Consider the following 16,912-nt stretch of genomic DNA (forward strand, 5'->3'; position numbering starts at 1 on the left):
AGTTTTCAACTGTTAGAATGTCCAATGGACTAGAAATGTCATTTTTCAACTAGCTCTGCGTATGGCTGGGTTGTTTCACCCTTTGGTTGTCATACATCTGTTTAAATGGCAGAAATTACATTGGAGTGAAAATACTGTAGTTTTAGTAATGAGAGGATCAGTCTTTGGAGCCAATTCAGTAATAGTTTCGTTAACTATTCTCTTGTGCAAATCTGTTTGTATAACCAGAGCGTGGATCTGAAGAACTTAGATCATTTCAATTGAGTTCTCAGTGATTTGAGAGCAAATTTATGAAAACGATTTCATCTTTTTTTTCCTTTTTTGAACAACTTTTCAGTGAAAAGAGAAAATCTTTGAAAAAACATTGCATCCCAAAATTTGGCAATCGCTGCTCTGGCACATATTAAAGCATTTGGACTTGTTTCTTTTCATGGCTTTTTTCCACAGTCTAAATCACACTAATATCAGATCCAAAAGAAGTTTACTTTTTATTTCATTTAGTCTGGACGCTAATTAATCTAGAGTTTACTTTATTGAGTCTCCACTTTGCTTGAAGAAGGGAAGGACTGACATACCGGAAATTTTTTTGTTATGCTCTTTGTGGTTTTTACAGTGAAAATTGTAAGTACTAACTTGAATTATTTAGGATATCATATAATCTCTTTTCTGTATTTGTTTGCAGGCTTTGATTTTTTTTATATCTTTATGGCAAAATGGATTTCTAAATTCCTATTTTGTTAAGGGTTATAGTCTGCTGATCAAAATTGACACTTTATATTTCAAGAATGCGTACTTTTGTAAAGTACTGTTACTAAAATTAGTTGTAACTGTTATCTGTTATTGAAGGTCTAAAAACTTGCTGAATAAAAAAGATGTTAACAGAGCGTTTACAAAAAGGATTGAAAATACACGCGTACTAAAAAACCAATGGAGCCATATGAAGCTAACAGTCCTCCAGATTAGGTTTCATCATGAAATTATAATATTAAACAAGGTATAAGAGTAATCAGGCTAATCAAATTCTGCTGTTATAAAATTGTGAGATATCTGAGCTGGAAACTATTAACTATAACTGCTTATTATGTATGCATAATATGAACATTTAAACAGATAAATCTTAAAAGTTGGATTATATGCATATTAGCATTTTGGAAGTGATACTTTCTAGCTAGCCTATATGACATTATTTTTTGTGCAGCGGTTTCCAGTCTGCTTTCACATACAGAGAGCTAAGCCAGGTGCACAGAAGGAGCATTTTCTCTGGACCTACGTTTTTGAAGTATCAGAATTGAACTCCTAAAAAGCCTTGAAGTGCCTCTGTGCAATCGCTCAGTCGTGTAGGAGGTCAGACCCGCCCCCACCCTGCAACCCCAAGTCTCTGTCAAAGCCCTGGCATGCCAGCAGTTGCCAGACAGGCTTTAAATTCAGCTGAAAATGGGTAAAAAGCTCAAGTGAATGTTTTTAATTGAAAGTTTGACGATGCTCAAGAGGGCAGATTATTCCAGAGAAAAAGCTGCTATTATTCATGATACTTAATGTGACCAGAAGAGCAAGGCAGACCTCTGAGAAGGTCCTAAGCATCTTGTTCAGCCCCGCTTCTTCTGAATCATCTCACTATCCCGAGTCACTCCCTGGGAGCCGTTGGAAGCTGAGCACACGCTTGAGGGGCTGTCACGACCCCGCTGCTCTCATTCAGCTTGCTCCACGACTACTGTGCGTAACTTCAGCCGGGACGTTATGGGGAAGTCCTTTGGTTGAATCGCTGGCCTGCTGCCCTGCCAGCCTCCAGCTGCTTTGTGCTCCTCAGGTTGCTGGAACTGGTAGAGGCTGCTCTGCGAGGGAGGATCCCTCCAGGGCAAGACGACAGCCTTAGCTGTCTGGGCAGCGCCTGCTGAGGTTGGGCTGCACGGCAAAGGTTGCGGTCTACCTGCGCACTGGCGCGCTGGGCACTCAGGTGATCTCTGACAGCCACATAGTCCTTAGAGGTGGTTTAGAACAAATCGTGGTCAGCCCAGTGTCAGGCATCTGGGATCGGTCCCTCTGCCGTCCCAGCCCAGGTGTTTCTGCAGGCTCCTCTGTAACAAGGCAACTGTTCCTCCGTCTCACAGCTCCCCAGGAAGGTGCAGGTTGCATGTGCTCTCCTTTGGCCTCCTCCAACCCCTCTGGTTAAACTCTGATAACTTTCCTCCCTTAGCCGTGAACGTGAATTAATTCCAATAGCCACTGTTTCCCATCTCTTTCTGGCCTTCTCTCCTCTTGCCTTCCTCTCCTTCTAGGAGCAGTATCAGCAGGCAGAGATCTGATCCAGACTAAGACGCCTCCTCCTCCTCCCTGCAAATTCACTGCCTTTCTTCCATGTCTCTTTTTTGCTCCCCGGACCCTGCCCTCCTACTATGTTTCCTTACCTTCTCACCTTGTATCTCGCTCCTTCCCATGTCTCCCATCATTTCTCAAAGGCATGTTTGGCTTCCCTGCCTTTTGCTTTCCTAGCGGTGCATTTCTTCTCAATCCCCTCTTGTATCTCTTGACAGTCCATCCAATGTTTCCCTGGGCACTTCATGCCCTGAGCTCATTTGTCTTCTCCTTCCCCTCCTCCCTCTCCTGCTCAATTCTTGTCTCCAAGGGAATGCAACAGAAATCAAAGAGAGTGACATTAGCAAGCAGAGCCCTTACAAGTTTACTTTGCTCCCACAGTTAAATTAACGAGCTTTCCAGCCATTCTGGAAAGGTGGTGAAATCATGCAGAATGTGAAATCCTTACGATAATTTACAGACTAGAGAGAATCACAGGTAAAAATCTATTTTCACTGTGTGCTGCAGAGTATCACCCCTTGCATGTTATGCTTTTATTAACAATGCATTCAGTGCTGTTTCCTTAAAACTCTGTGATGCAGAGTAAGATACTGCTGCTGGCTTGGACTTGTTTCGTTTCCCCACGTACCAGGCACATCATCTGTAACTGTCGGCAGTAGGCAACAGGGAGCAGATGATATTTTGCAGTTTTCCTCCTGTCTCATCTTAATGCATTGCTTGTGACTTGGACATACTGAGATCTGGTTTGTAAAAAATCTGTGGAACTTATGAAAGATTTCAGTTAGATAAAAGCAAGTATTTAATTTTGATCAGATACAAATTGTTCCCCAATAGCAGTGTCAATTCACTTGCACTATATTAAGAGGTTCACAATTCAGTTTTCACAATTAATATTTCTATACCATTTCCTGTAACATTTGTGGGGGTTTATTTTCCTGTAACATTTTTATGTCTATTTGTGTTCATTTTTCTATCACATTTATGCTTCAGTAATATGAATATCTAGAAATGCCTAGTCTTCTTTTTACTTGCAATTTTGGGGCTTTCATTCTAATTTGATTCTGTTTTCATACAAATACCAGAACTTTGTACAAAATTGTAATCTCGTTTTTTGTCACCTCTAAACAGCATTCTCTGAACGTCCTTGGTATCATAGTCCTTTTTAGATATTTTTATCCTTTTACCATCAACAACCTTCTGTACCTTCTGCTTTTACTGCTGCTGCTTCTTGCTTCATCAGTGTAAAACATAGTGGCTATAAAGTAATTAACCATACTCACTAAAACAGGTTTGTTCAGCCAATTGTCATGTTCTTGCATTGAGTTCCATGGCATCACATGAGCCCTTGATTGCAAACCATGACTTACAAGTGCAATGTCTTTAATCTTCCCATATTATATTTACTCAAGCAACAAAAGACATATTCTCTTCATTCTTAACCATCTCTGAACTGTCTTTTGGGGAATATTTTTGAGCTATCCAATTCTTGCATAAGTGCCTCTTTATCCACATTGCCTGTCTCAATCCAGTACGCAATACATATATTTCTCTCTTAAAGCACATTTCAGGGACTAGCTGGTTCTCTGTTAGTCAAGATTTGGTGCTTCTCCTCTCAACATGGCACAAATTGAAACTCTACTAGGTGTAACCCTCTCTCACCATTTCATGTAGACCCATGGAGGCAAGGCTGGCCAAAAGGCGATTAAAACACTTCTTTCTATTCAAACAAGCCAAGTATTCCCCCTACCCAAAGAGAACTTGTAGGGAAAAATATCAAGCTGACATGTTTGATTTGTGCATGGCCACAGGCTGAAGAATGGTGTGGGGGTTTTTTAAACCTTCGCGTAGATACATCGATACTACGCAGATATGTAACCATGTTTCATGCAACATGCAGTTTCTGAGAGGAGCTCAGTGACAGTTATGCTTGCTGACCATACTTACCGTGCTGCTTCTTTAGATAAGTAGTTACATACATTTTTTAAATTTCTAACTTCAACTTCCTTTTACTAAGAATAGAGGTTATGATCTCACAGTTTTTGTAAACCGGAACTGTAACTCAACTTTACAGTAAATTTCATAATTATAACACAACTTGCTGTTACATACTGTCTTGTAAGACTTGTGCTGCCAGTGGAGCACACAAACTTGCTGTTTCAGACTCATCCTGCTTAATAACAAAGCCACCATCTTAAAAATAATCCATTAATAGATACCATTAGATAACAATGTGAAATTTTTTAGAGAACTGCAGTGTCTCCCCTAATTGCCCTGATAGCAGTAGTATATCTCGTCTAATAGACATTTACCCATTTCTTCATTCTTGAATGTTTACTGTTTCTTGTCCTTAGAACAAGGTTAAGTAATAAAAGCAGAACTGAGAAACCATTGAAGAGGTAATAATATCAAAATAGCAATGCTGAAGACACATATCAACATTATTACATCTTACATGTATGAGAATGGAAGAAGTGCTTTGTTTTCTGTCAAGAAAATCAGCATGTGATGTCTCTGTGGTTTTGGAAAGCACTTAGAAGTAAGGATAGTTCACCAAAAAAACAGTATTGTTCCTATTAACGACATAAATGTCCTGCATTGTCAATCCAGTCAGCTCTGCTCAGGCTCCTGGAAGTATCCGTTTCACTTCTGGCTTTTATCAGGGACTTAATAATACCATTTGTTCAGTTATTGACATGTTAATATTCTTGTCCCATGTTAATTTTCTTTGTCAAACAGAAGTCAGGGAGGCTATAGCCAAGCTAGCTCACTCTCCTTTACACTCACTTGACTGAGGACCAGGTGTGGTGAGGGTGGAAGGGCAGCTCCGCACTGCACATGAAAAGGCAGCTCTCTCTTTTTTAGTCATGCTGTACTTGAACACACAGTTCAAGTACACATTTTCAAGCCTCATCAAGAGATTTGGTCATCCTTGATGTCCCTAGTGAGGCCAGACTGATCAGCTCTTTAGGGAGCCTACAAGGCACATGCAGTTGGAAGTCCTACCTCATTCCCTCCAAAGAGGGGAGCGTCTGTCACTTCTGAAGGCTGCATTGGTTGGGTGTGACTCATGCTCTGAAGGAGTAAGAATATTATTCTAAATTAACCATATAACCTGAATCTAGCAATATTTGTTTACCACCTTGGTATTCCACTGTCCTAAAAGAAAAAAAAATACACCAATATGATTTTGCTTTCCGTTTGCTAATTTACTTTTCAAACATAAGGCAATTTACTAAGTTCAGTATGTCCACTTCTTGTAACCCTGTAAAAACACCTTCAGGGAGTTTTTACCTTTCAAAATTAAAAAAAAAAAAAAAAAAAAAAAAGAAGAATTAAGGGGAAAAAAGCAACATTACCACTTACTCTGCGAACAAAATGTCTGGCCAAGCAGACCAGCCTTACGTCCTTTTTTCACTCAAGGCCTACGCACTCAGCTCTGGCAGTGTAAGTAGACCTTACAGCAAGGGACAGACAATCTGTCATACAAAGTATATATACACCAACATTTCTTTTATTTGAAAGGCCATACTCCAGTACTTACATCGACAAGGCACACAGTTTATTTGTACAGTAATAGATGAGCTAAGAAGGTGGGGGGGGAAGTGACACAGAAACAAACCAGCAGCCTCGAGGAGCCCTGAGATTAAAGATACCAGGCGCGGGAAGCTGCTGCAGGGGAGAAGCTGGCTCTGCACACCCCAGCAAAAACCAGTCTGGCACCTGCAGACTCTGCGGGGCTCGGGGGCAGTGAATCCCCATTAGAGGGAAGTTGAAAAGCGGGGGATGAGTGTTGAGGTCTGGTAGATAAAAGCCTGGCTACTGTAATTTTGTCTCATCTTCGTAAGGACAAGCCCACTTCAACTGCTCTTGAATTGGCTGCACTCAGTTCAAAGGAGTACGTGCTGCTGAGGAGCACCCCCAGCCCTGGGGAGCTGCTCCATCCCCAGATAACCCCTCTCATTTAAGCCACACCGCCTCCACCCCACTGCTCCCGGTGCATCCCTTCCCCCTCGCGCGTACACCGGAGTTGTTCTTCCTGCTCTTCAGAAAGCACCATCATCACCAACACCATTTCTTTGTGCAGGTTCTTGTGCACGTAAGGTGTGTGTCAGAAACGCGAGTTATGCAAGAGTTCTTGGGTTTGTGAATCCTTACAAAGAATATACACAGCAGTGCTTATTGCAGCAAACAGCACAGTGTGGGAGGACTGCAACACCGTACAGGAATGAGTGAGAAGTTTGGCAGTCTTCTGGCAAAAAGTAAAGAAGCGGCCCCAGCATGATAAATTCATGTATTGCTTCCTTCACTGCAAAGCACCGCTCCCCCCAAATACCTGTCTCTGGAAGTAATTTTGGATTAGACTGTGCAGGTGGTCAATCTTACTGCAGCACAAGCACTGAACTTGCGCTTGTTTGCCTGGTTGTGCGATGAAGTGGAAAATGAGCATCAAAAACTTCTCCGTACAGAAGTGAGCGAGCTATCGAGAGGGAAGGTGTTGATTCATTTCTTTGAGCTCCCTTTCCAACAGACACATTTCCAGCAGTGATTTTCGTTTAGAGTGTGCCTGTTGTTTTGCAGATGAGTTATGGCTGCCAAGAAATGGCCTATTTAGGTGAATTGTTCACGTCTGGTGTGCTGAATGCCAGTTTACAAAAAAGACCAAAAACTATCCTTTCAACGTTAGGACAAAATAGACACACACAAAAAGCCTCAAAAGCTGCAGTTACAACAGGAGAAGGTGAAAAGAGAAATTGTCAGTCACTTTCCAGCTGAGGAAATCTCTTCATTAATCCTGGGCTGAAAAATTCGTCCTGACCGCATTGCTAAGATAAAAGACCATTACCTGAATTATTTAACCAGCTGTGCAAACAGTTGCATAAGACTCTCCCAGATGAAAACGGCATAAAGACCCTTTCCCTGTGGAAGGCAGCCATCAGAAAAAGGAACAGGAAAAGCCAACCAGCTGCTCAAATTTAAGCTTGAGTTGTCTGACACTTGGTTGAGCGGGACAGAGAAATTTAGTTGATACTAATACTTTTAATGCCCTTCCCGCCTCTGTGGTTTTGTGAGCTTGCATTTTCTGCCCAAATTCCATTAAAAAAAACAAGTAGGTAGATAAATTCCTGTCCAGAATTGGACTTTGGGCTGCAGTTTACTTCAGCTCCTTCCTAGAATCACTCCTGCACGTATTTTCTGTAATTCCTATTCACCCACTATTTTCTCAGACCTAGGCACAGCAGAAAGGAAAGGGAAAAGGAGAGGGAAAGGGAAAAGGAGTAGAGCAGGAAGGAAAGGGAAGAGAAAGGAAGGAAACATGCTTTTTTTCCATATATTCAAAATTCTGTAAGACTGGAAAGAATATTGAATTTTTTTATCATGCTTAACAATATTCCAGATAAGAACAAAGGAAGAATGCTGCCCTTCTTAGACAATAGTCGAATTAAAATAAATAATTAAATAAATCCACTTGTCATAATTTACAAGCCTACTAACATACATCAAATTGTCATTTATGACACATTTGCTTTCTTCTTGTTAAGCAAACCAAAACAATATTAGCAAGACATACAGCTATCTTATTGTTTATGGTTCAGTTTTTTAAAAATATATCTGTTATATCTCAAAAGGAAGTTATATCAGGAAACCCAAAATATTACACTATATTTGTATTGTGAATTTGCAAGCAAGAATGCTAAACCTTTTAAGATGTCACATAGACTGTGTGGAAATAAAGGTATATGTGCATACGGTATTTCAATGAATACTATTTTTAAAAGGCAGGTTATAAATAAGTAGTTATGGATCCACTGAAGTGTGTATTTCAATGAGACTAAAGAAGAAACGCCAAAAAAAAAAAAAATCATTTGTGTATCCATGCATCTATAGATTATTTTTACTTTTTTCATTCTTAGCAAGTTCATTCAGTCACTCTTCAGACAAATAAAAAGCAAAAACGCATGTCAAAATGAGGAAAGCAACTCAGAAATGAAGTAAAGGGAGAAAATTAACAAATTTCATTATGTTGAAGTTGAGAGTCTTTTCCTCTCTTTCAACAATCCACATAATGGTTAAAGATGGTCAGAACTAGAGCTCCCAGTAAGTTGCCGTGCCCTATTTTAAACCAGTAGAGGACAGGAGAGCTCTGCAGGGGTGATGAAATGGAACAAAAGTGATGGTATATGAACTATGTGTTTGTTTCCTTTTGATCAGCAAAGTAACGATTTTGTTACTGGTTTAGCAATGCAGTGATACCCTATCAAGGTGGCTTCTCTTTACTGTAGTTTTCCAACTGTGAATTCACTATTTGGGAGGGACTAAACTTGCAGTATGCTAAGTGAAAAGAATGTATTTGGAAACTGACACTCTTTAATGTTAAATATAATGGTCTTCTATGTAAATGTGAACTTCGTGGCCTCAACAAGCTGAAGGAGACATTTCACTGCCAGGTTAGGACAGATTTTTCAGTATGTGTCGACATAGTGAGTACACACCTAAAACAACAGCACACTGCACTTCTGGAAGTCAACTTTGAACCTTCTGTTCTCACCTGCCAGGAAGCAGCACCTTGGTATATAAGGCTTCCAACGAATAGTTTGAAACAAGTAGGGTAATGTTCCATAAATTTTTTAGCCACTCTTCATAATTTGAGATGCATAGAGGAAATGCCTGATGTGTGTTGAGTGAGAATGTAACAGTACTTTCCATTTTACTGTCAAAATTATACATGAAATGCATTCATGCCTCATTTCTCTATTACAGTATCCCAACTAATAGTATAATCTGTAACTAGTCTTTAAAGAAATGCATAATACACATTTGCACTGTATGTCTTGTTATCTGAAATGTGCGGGAACTGGCGTACCTTGCTCTTCAACCTGACATGTTTACAATAGCAAAAAAAAAGAAAAAATTACAGGATTTATTTTGTTAAGGGAGTGTGCTGCAGAGGTCTGTGGAAAAACAGTATCAGTCATAACTTAGCAATTGGCTGTAGCAGCAACCTTTACTATACACTTCAGTTCTACAGCTCCCTATTTTATGTTGGAGTAACTTCTGATATAAAACATTAATAATGCTCTGCAAGTTGGGGTTGAGCTAAATGTGCTCCAAACTAAGATACAATGCACATGAGAAACAAGTCAGAAATAAAGAAAATGGGGCATTTCCATCACTGACAAGGCTTACCAGGAAGTTATCACTGCAAAGTGAAGTGTCCTACATAGACTAGAACAGAAAATGGTCTGGGAAGGAATGTAATTAAAACTAAAGGAGATGAACAATGGAAGAGAGACTTCCAGCAGGTGAAGAGCAAAAGGTCAAGAATCTGGGAAGCTGATAATCATTATCTCTGAGATTCTCACTGCAGAAGGGGAGAACTATCTGGAGTGGCAGGTCATCCTAAAGAAGAAAAAGAATTTAATCTAAGGGGAACTTCAGCTAGGTGGTGGCAGCTGCCCCTGCTGCTGTCTTCTGTAGTTATTGACCAAATATGAAGATCATTACATTAATGCAAATGGAAATGAGTTGATGGGATTAATGCACATGCAGTCAGGCCCAGTGAGCAAGTTCCTGTTTAGATTCTTGAAAAGTTTATGTGCAACTTGCTCTTGAGGAATTTAAGACGTTGGTTGAACGGCTTTGCTGTGGAGCCTGGCACAGGAGAAAGATCAGAGGGCTCTGTGGTAACACATGTGCCTGAGCTTGTGTTTGGATGAAAAGATCAAAGGCTGTGAAATGCCAAATATAGGCACTAGCCCTCTAGACTTTAGATCTCACTCCTTTTAGGGGAATTTCAATATTAGAACACTAGGCAGGTAAAAGAAGTCTCTCAGTCTAAAACTGACAATCTTGGATGAATAAATTCACCTTGGCAGCAGAATGCAAGGATATTTGGATGTAATAAGAAAAATGGCAGAGGAATGCCCAAAGGTATGAGTGATGTTGCTATGCTGAGCATTGATAAGGCTTTCATTGTCGGCAAAAAGATACCAAGTATAAAGTAAGTTTAGTATTCGATGTGCTGTGAACAAAATGAAGGATGCACATTACAATCCATCATAAAATGGAATATGTAGTAAATTGTAGAAAGACCTATTTCCCTTCTTTTTGTTCCTGCCTATAAAAGTATGAGAAATCCTATTCTTACCTTTCACATCTCAGTCACAGTTTCTTCATGCACTAGGATGCCTGAACCAAGCAATCGTGGCTTTTAAGATTCTTGCAGCTTTAAAGTCATGTTTTTAAGAACATGAATGTGTAGCATGATTTTTTGCTGATCTTTGAACTCTCCCACACTGTAATAATATTAGCTGCTTATCTCAGGCTCATGATGTGCTTTCATGTATTCGTGAAAGAAGAGACCAGTTCAGGAACCACAGGCATGGAGTCAAAAAATAATAATGTGGAAGCAAGTATGCATAAAACAAGAATTGTGGTGTTTAGCGCTGCATACTGCAGTGAAGCCACACACTACTGAATACTACTGATGTGTAACATTTTCCAACTCAAGTGGTATACTCAGAAATATGACAATTAATTTCTCACAAATATTCTGATAAGTTCTTCTTTCAGGGAAATCTCACCTGCGGCTTTAGTAATCATTGTTTGAAATAAAAACCAGTACTTGGCTACTGGAATCAAAGGACGCAAGTAATTCCCAACAAAATAATTTGATACCATTTTCAAACAGAAAGCAGAAAATAGAAAAGGACACTAATTGCACAATATACGTTCCCCTGGGAGTTGAAAAGGGAAGTTGTGCGTGAAAATAAAATAAGTTTATGGAACTGAGGAATGAGACTGAAGGTCATGAATAGGCTAGCAGTCACATTCATGCACAAGGAACACTGGTATGTTTGTTTCGGTCTCATGCATAAACGCAGTATCTCAGCTTGCCAAGTCCAGTATGTGAAAAAGAGCCAAAATTAGGGCTAGAAACACACTGGAAGAAACGCCATTATCTTGAAATGTACTTAACTTCAAAAAATAAGTTTCCCCACTTGATTTCCCTGGCTTGCAGTATGGTTTCTGATTTTTAAACATTCTTTTCTTTTTCCTGTTGCTAAGTGAAAGTCTTATATAAACAAAGGAAATCAACTGTGTTAAAAGGATGGAAATGACTGTTTGCAAAAAGCTGTCAAATCTACAGAGTAAGCAAACTGGAAAAAAACATTTCTTAACCTAATCCTTTCAGTTACAGCAACGCTGTGCAGTACTCATGCTGTTCAGAGAACGTTAGTGTGTTGTGGGTTAAAACTGTTTGGAATTAATTCTCTCAATGTAAGAAAAAGAGTTTCTGTAGCCTCAGTGATATGCTTGGGGCTTTTTTGGGTTTGTTTGTTTTGTTGTTGTTTTTGCATTTCTTTCCCAGAAGGAGCAAATTTGATGATAATTGTAAGCATGAAATGTCTAGCGCACTGTGAGGACCTGCAGGGTCATGTTCTAGTTACTTTAAGAGACTAAAGCTTCCTTCAGCTTCCCACTACACAGCCACAGGAGAGGGATGGAAAACTTCTGAGAACAAACAGGTCATATGTGGGCCTGGAATCACCCTTTGGATACTTGTTTCTCCCCATTGCAGGTACAGGCAGGCTGTACTTCTAAACAAGGAGCCTCAGCTGAACACCTAGGCTGACAAATCAAGGCTGTGGTACTGGAAGAGCTAATCTTAAAGGCAGTTTTGTGCCATGAAGCTCACATCATGCTTTACCTCTCTATACTGGGACCACAATGCATGTTTGGATGTGAGCATGGTCTCAGGTCTTGTACCAATGGAGTATACCTAACACAGCATAGGAAAAGACATGGTTTAGATGTCATAGGTCTATTTCAATTACAGAAATTGTATCTACCTATTCATATTAAATGGATATATAGCTGTTCATTTAAAGAAATGTCAGTAGAGCCAGAAAAAAAACATCTCCTGCATGGTTTATGCCACAATTCTCAAACTATGATCCACAGGCAGTTAACGAGTTATATATGCTAGCTGTTCTGATTTCCAGCTACAAGCAGCTTAAGTAGATTAAATATTACACCAGATTCTTTTTCTTAATAATACAAGGGATGTTAAGCAGTCAGGAACAGGAGGGCAGGTGGTCTGCATAATCATTGAATAGGAAAGGCCCAAGAGACACTCTTATTAAGCTACCCTCTTTATGAAAAATTTTGAGGATTCCTACAGTAACAGCAAAATCTAGCCCAATAATAGGGAGTGAGTATAGAATGCTATGGAATTTAGCACCAATAAATATGCTGCCTTTGAAATGGAGAATTAGATGTGCAGCAGGATCTGGTCACACTTCAAAGAATAATATGCAGAGCTGAAGATCCATCTGTTTGCTCTTGCTATCACCATTGAGGCTCCTGTATGTTAAGCAGTCTTTTGACTACTTCAAAGCACGTTTGAAGTCTTTGCTGTGCCTATCCCATGCACAAAAAAGCAAACGCGCATTAACAATATGAGTAGCTGGTATTGTTGTTCATTTTACTTGTAAATGAAAACAATTTGTTCCTGCTGTGTATCATTTCTGGACTCTTTTTTTCTTAGCTATGATAGCGAGGGCCGTCTAACAAATGTTACATTCCCAACTGGAGTTGTCACTAACCTTCATGGGGAAATGGAAAGGGCCATTACAGTGGACATTCAGTCATCCAGCAGAGAGGAAGATGTCAGCATCACTTCCAACTTATCATCAATTGATTCCTTCTATACCATGGTTCAAGGTACTGTAAACAAAAGATTTCTCAGCAGATACTAACCTGAAAACTGTTTTCTTATGGTACAAGGAGCTCCAATCGGATGTGTTAGAGGGAAACTTTAGAGGCATAGTGTTTGGAGGAAGGGGTGATAACATACATGTTTTTATACACCTATAGAAAGAACAGTTCAGAGAAAGAAGGAGTTCCAAAGAGTAGAATTAAATATGTTTTCTAACCAAATAGCTTTTGTAAACAGCTATGGGAAGTAGTCAGAATACCTACTTTGCATTAAAAGGGAATCTTGGAAAGGAGAGAGAAATGGATTGAAAGGGAAGTAAGTGTAGAAATAGCATGAAGTAAGATTTTAGCTTTAAAATAGCATGTGACATTCCAGCAGCCACATCCTTGCAAAAGTCAGTAGTCATAGTATGCTTAGAATTAGGCCAAAAATGCCTAATGAAACAGCAGAAAATGTGTTTTCTGCCAGTCTAAAGAATATACTGTGAGGGTGGGATTTTCTGAAGTGTTTAAGCGACTTTGAAGATATGTGCCAAAGGCATTTGTGCTCTCATGTGATACAGATACTCTTACCAATCTCACCCTGGGTGTTTTTTACCATTGGGTCAGTTATGTGAAGTCAAGACATTACATGCACATACTGCATAAAGTGTACAGGACAAAGGCAGACTCTTAACTCAGGTAGGTAACCTGTGCTTCTCTTTTTTGCCTTTTCAGATCAGTTAAGAAATAGCTACCAGATTGGTTATGACGGCTCACTGAGAATCCTGTATGCCAGCGGCCTGGACTCACACTATCAGACAGAGCCGCACGTGTTGGCTGGCACTGCCAACCCAACAGTAGCAAAGAGAAACATGACCCTCCCGGGGGAGAATGGGCAGAACCTGGTGGAGTGGCGATTCCGGAAAGAGCAAGCCCAGGGAAAAGTCAATGTGTTTGGCCGAAAGCTTCGGGTAAGCATGCGAGCATGTGTGGTATCTACTGCATTCTCATTAAGTGAGAGGAAATGTAAATACATTTCTGTAGGTATTGCCATCCAACAACCACAGAATATTTACCGTAGACAAGCTTACTGTAGAGCTGGAAGTACTTGCTTTTATTACTTCATTTATTGGCTGTTCTTCCGTATTAATTGCTCTTTTCTGTGGACTTTAAACTGTTACTGTTAGCCCGGAATGCATTAGAATGAATTGGAATAAAAGCACAATTTTCTGCTTTCCTTCACTGTTTTTGTTTCTGGTACTGAATTCACACACCTCATTTTGAATCTTGTTTTAAATTACTCTACCTTAAGTTAGCACAGTCCGAGGATTTTCTTTCTTTTTTATTTTAAATAAAATTGTACTAATATTTATTTGTGGTAGAAAGGGTTTAACTGTGTGTGCATGTGTACAGCATATTCCTCTAACATATGTCTTTACCATTTTGTTGGCATTTCTTCTTCCTATACAGTGGGTGAAATATAAGTAGGAAGCAAACTATGATTTATGACAGCCATTTGGTAAAGACAACATAGATTAAGCATTTAAAATTGGGTTGCCAGGAGACCATTTCAAGACCAGATCAGAGGTCTGACATAGTATTAGAACTGAACCCAGTTCTTAAAAATAAGGCCTAGGCAATATGTCAAGTGAAGGCAAGTAATTTCAGACCACTCAACTTCTAAGATGTAACATGCCATTTTAAATCTTACAATATTTTATATCTTCCTTCGGGACAAGAAAAGAGGGAATGCTGTCATACACCTTCTATTCCTCTCTGCCACTTGCTCTGCAAGAAGAATGGATTTTTTCCAAGAAGGAAGAAAGACTATGCACAGTAGCTGCTGCTTAAGAACAATATACTTGTACCTAGCTATGGCTGCCTTACATGCATAAGGAAAAGGAAGCCATGTTTCTGGAGCTCATCCTTGTGGTTCTGGTTCATAGGCGGGTCATTACATAGAACAGTGGGATAATATACCTGCCAATTCATTTGTGAAAGAAGCCCAAGGGAAAATAAAATGACCACACCAATGGCATTTTGTTTTGGCATTGAAACAAATCACCATGAGTCCAGCTCTCAAAAGTGAAGCAAAATTTTGGCATTCAAGTGCAGAGGAGGTGAAACAAATGTCATGGGCAACTTTAATTTGGAAGAGTTAACAAGAAGAAAGGAACAGCAGAGAAGAGGGAATGATTTAACAAGATGGAGGGGAAAGTGAGAGATTATAGATTAGAATAAAATAGTAATTAAAAGCATATGCATAAATGGGAGAACTAGGGCAGGCGGAGAATATGGGCTAATAAGAGAAAAATGCCTCAAAAAAAAAAAGTAAAGAAACTTGTCAGCAAAGAAAAAAAATGGGAAGGTTTTTTGAAATTGATTTACATGGGAAGATACTACAGAAATGTCACTTGGAGTGGGTTCGGGGATGTAGGAAAGTAGAGAAAGAAAACAACAGAAAGAAGAACAGGAATAACTGAGGAAGCTCATCATTTCCATCTACAGATATGTCAGTAACATTTTGCTGCAAAGAAGACAAACGTAGACAAAAAACAGTGACAAAATATATTGCCAGTAAATGTACTCATATATATGACACTCACTGCATTATGTGTATGCAGTATCTAACATTACAAAGTACTCTCTTGGTTTTCTATCTTTTATTAGTTCTACCCACTACTAGTATTCTTTATAAAGAAATTAATTAGGAATTACATTACCCTCCCTTAACTCAACCATCCTCTGTCAATCTTACTTTTGTTAGACTTGTTTTGTAACTGATCAATAACCTAGTTTTGTCCCCGGACCTGTATGTTTGGTCTGTAGGCTGGCCTTTGGCAGAGGTCCTGACAGTCCTTTATATGAAAGAGTGGGTTTAGGGCATTTGTATTGAGGCCAGACAGACCCTCACTCACAAGGGTCTCAAATAAAGGAACTGGTATGAGCTCTGTCTCAAGGGATGCACCCAGAGTGGATGGGTAACATAGATGAGGGAGCTCAAAGGAGGAGTTTGCTCTGCCTCCTCCTGAGACCTGACATGCTCTAAGCCCTGCAGAGGTCCCCGGTTTTCACATTACCTCTTGAATCTCTCTGTAAGGCACAGCAATATACCCCTACTCCTAATGGAGGAATTACAGTCAGATTTCGTGCTTCTCATTGGAAAGAAAAACAGGTGTTAAAACAGAGCAGGATAGATGGACACCTAACTTAATGAAACGTAGCAGGACAGTAGGTGGGGACTGTCAAGAGAGTCAGTTTTGTGTCATTAAGTGTTTCTTCATTGAAAATTTCCTGAATTACTATTTTTATCATAATGAAACCCAGAGGTTTCAAATATATTGGGAGTGTGGCTGTCTTAGCCACAATAAACACGTTCAAGTTTTGCTGTAAAACCATTTTGGTAGCAGAGCTGTTGTTAAGAAACACTTCAGTTGAAGGCAGTACTTTAGCTGACATATGTTATTCCAGCCCCATACTGTCCAATGAAAGAAGCTATATCACCAAAACTTGTTGTTGTTATTATAATTGCCACTTGTATTACGAGATTATGCAAGCACAGCCAAAATTTCACCAAAAGCTCGCATGTCTGAATGGAAGAGCTCTGTCAGCAGAATCTGGAAGCATGAATCTGGCTGGAGAAAGAGGCATTTCCCTTTTTTCCCCTTGCATCCTGCCCTTACACAGACCAGACAGATGGAAAGTGAGAAGGCAAGGGATGTTATTATCCCATTTAGCAGATAAGGCAGTGAGACAGCCAGATTAAGTACTTTGCTGCAATTTACACCGGAAGGATGTGCTTAGCCAAGAAATTAGCCACAATTGCTTGGACATCTGCCTTAACCATAAAACCACCCTTCCCTCTTTGCCAATTCAGAAATCAGAAGAGCCCATTCTC

General features: G+C 39.7%; 1 protein-coding gene across 23 annotated transcripts in view; it reads left to right on the plus strand.

Moving 5' to 3' along the window:
• Positions 1-16,912, plus strand: part of TENM3 (teneurin transmembrane protein 3) — a 485,679-nt gene that overhangs the window by 453,042 nt on the left and 15,725 nt on the right. For all 23 annotated transcript variants that reach the window (XM_069787531.1, XM_069787526.1, XM_069787558.1 and 20 more), the window contains 2 exons: positions 12,863-13,038; positions 13,750-13,985. In XM_069787531.1, coding sequence (XP_069643632.1) covers positions 12,863-13,038; positions 13,750-13,985 — 412 coding nt within the window. The remainder of the gene's footprint in view (positions 1-12,862; positions 13,039-13,749; positions 13,986-16,912) is intronic.

The sequence above is a fragment of the Haliaeetus albicilla genome, chromosome 1, assembly GCF_947461875.1.
Source record: "Haliaeetus albicilla chromosome 1, bHalAlb1.1, whole genome shotgun sequence".
Classification (NCBI taxonomy): Eukaryota; Metazoa; Chordata; class Aves; order Accipitriformes; family Accipitridae; genus Haliaeetus; species Haliaeetus albicilla.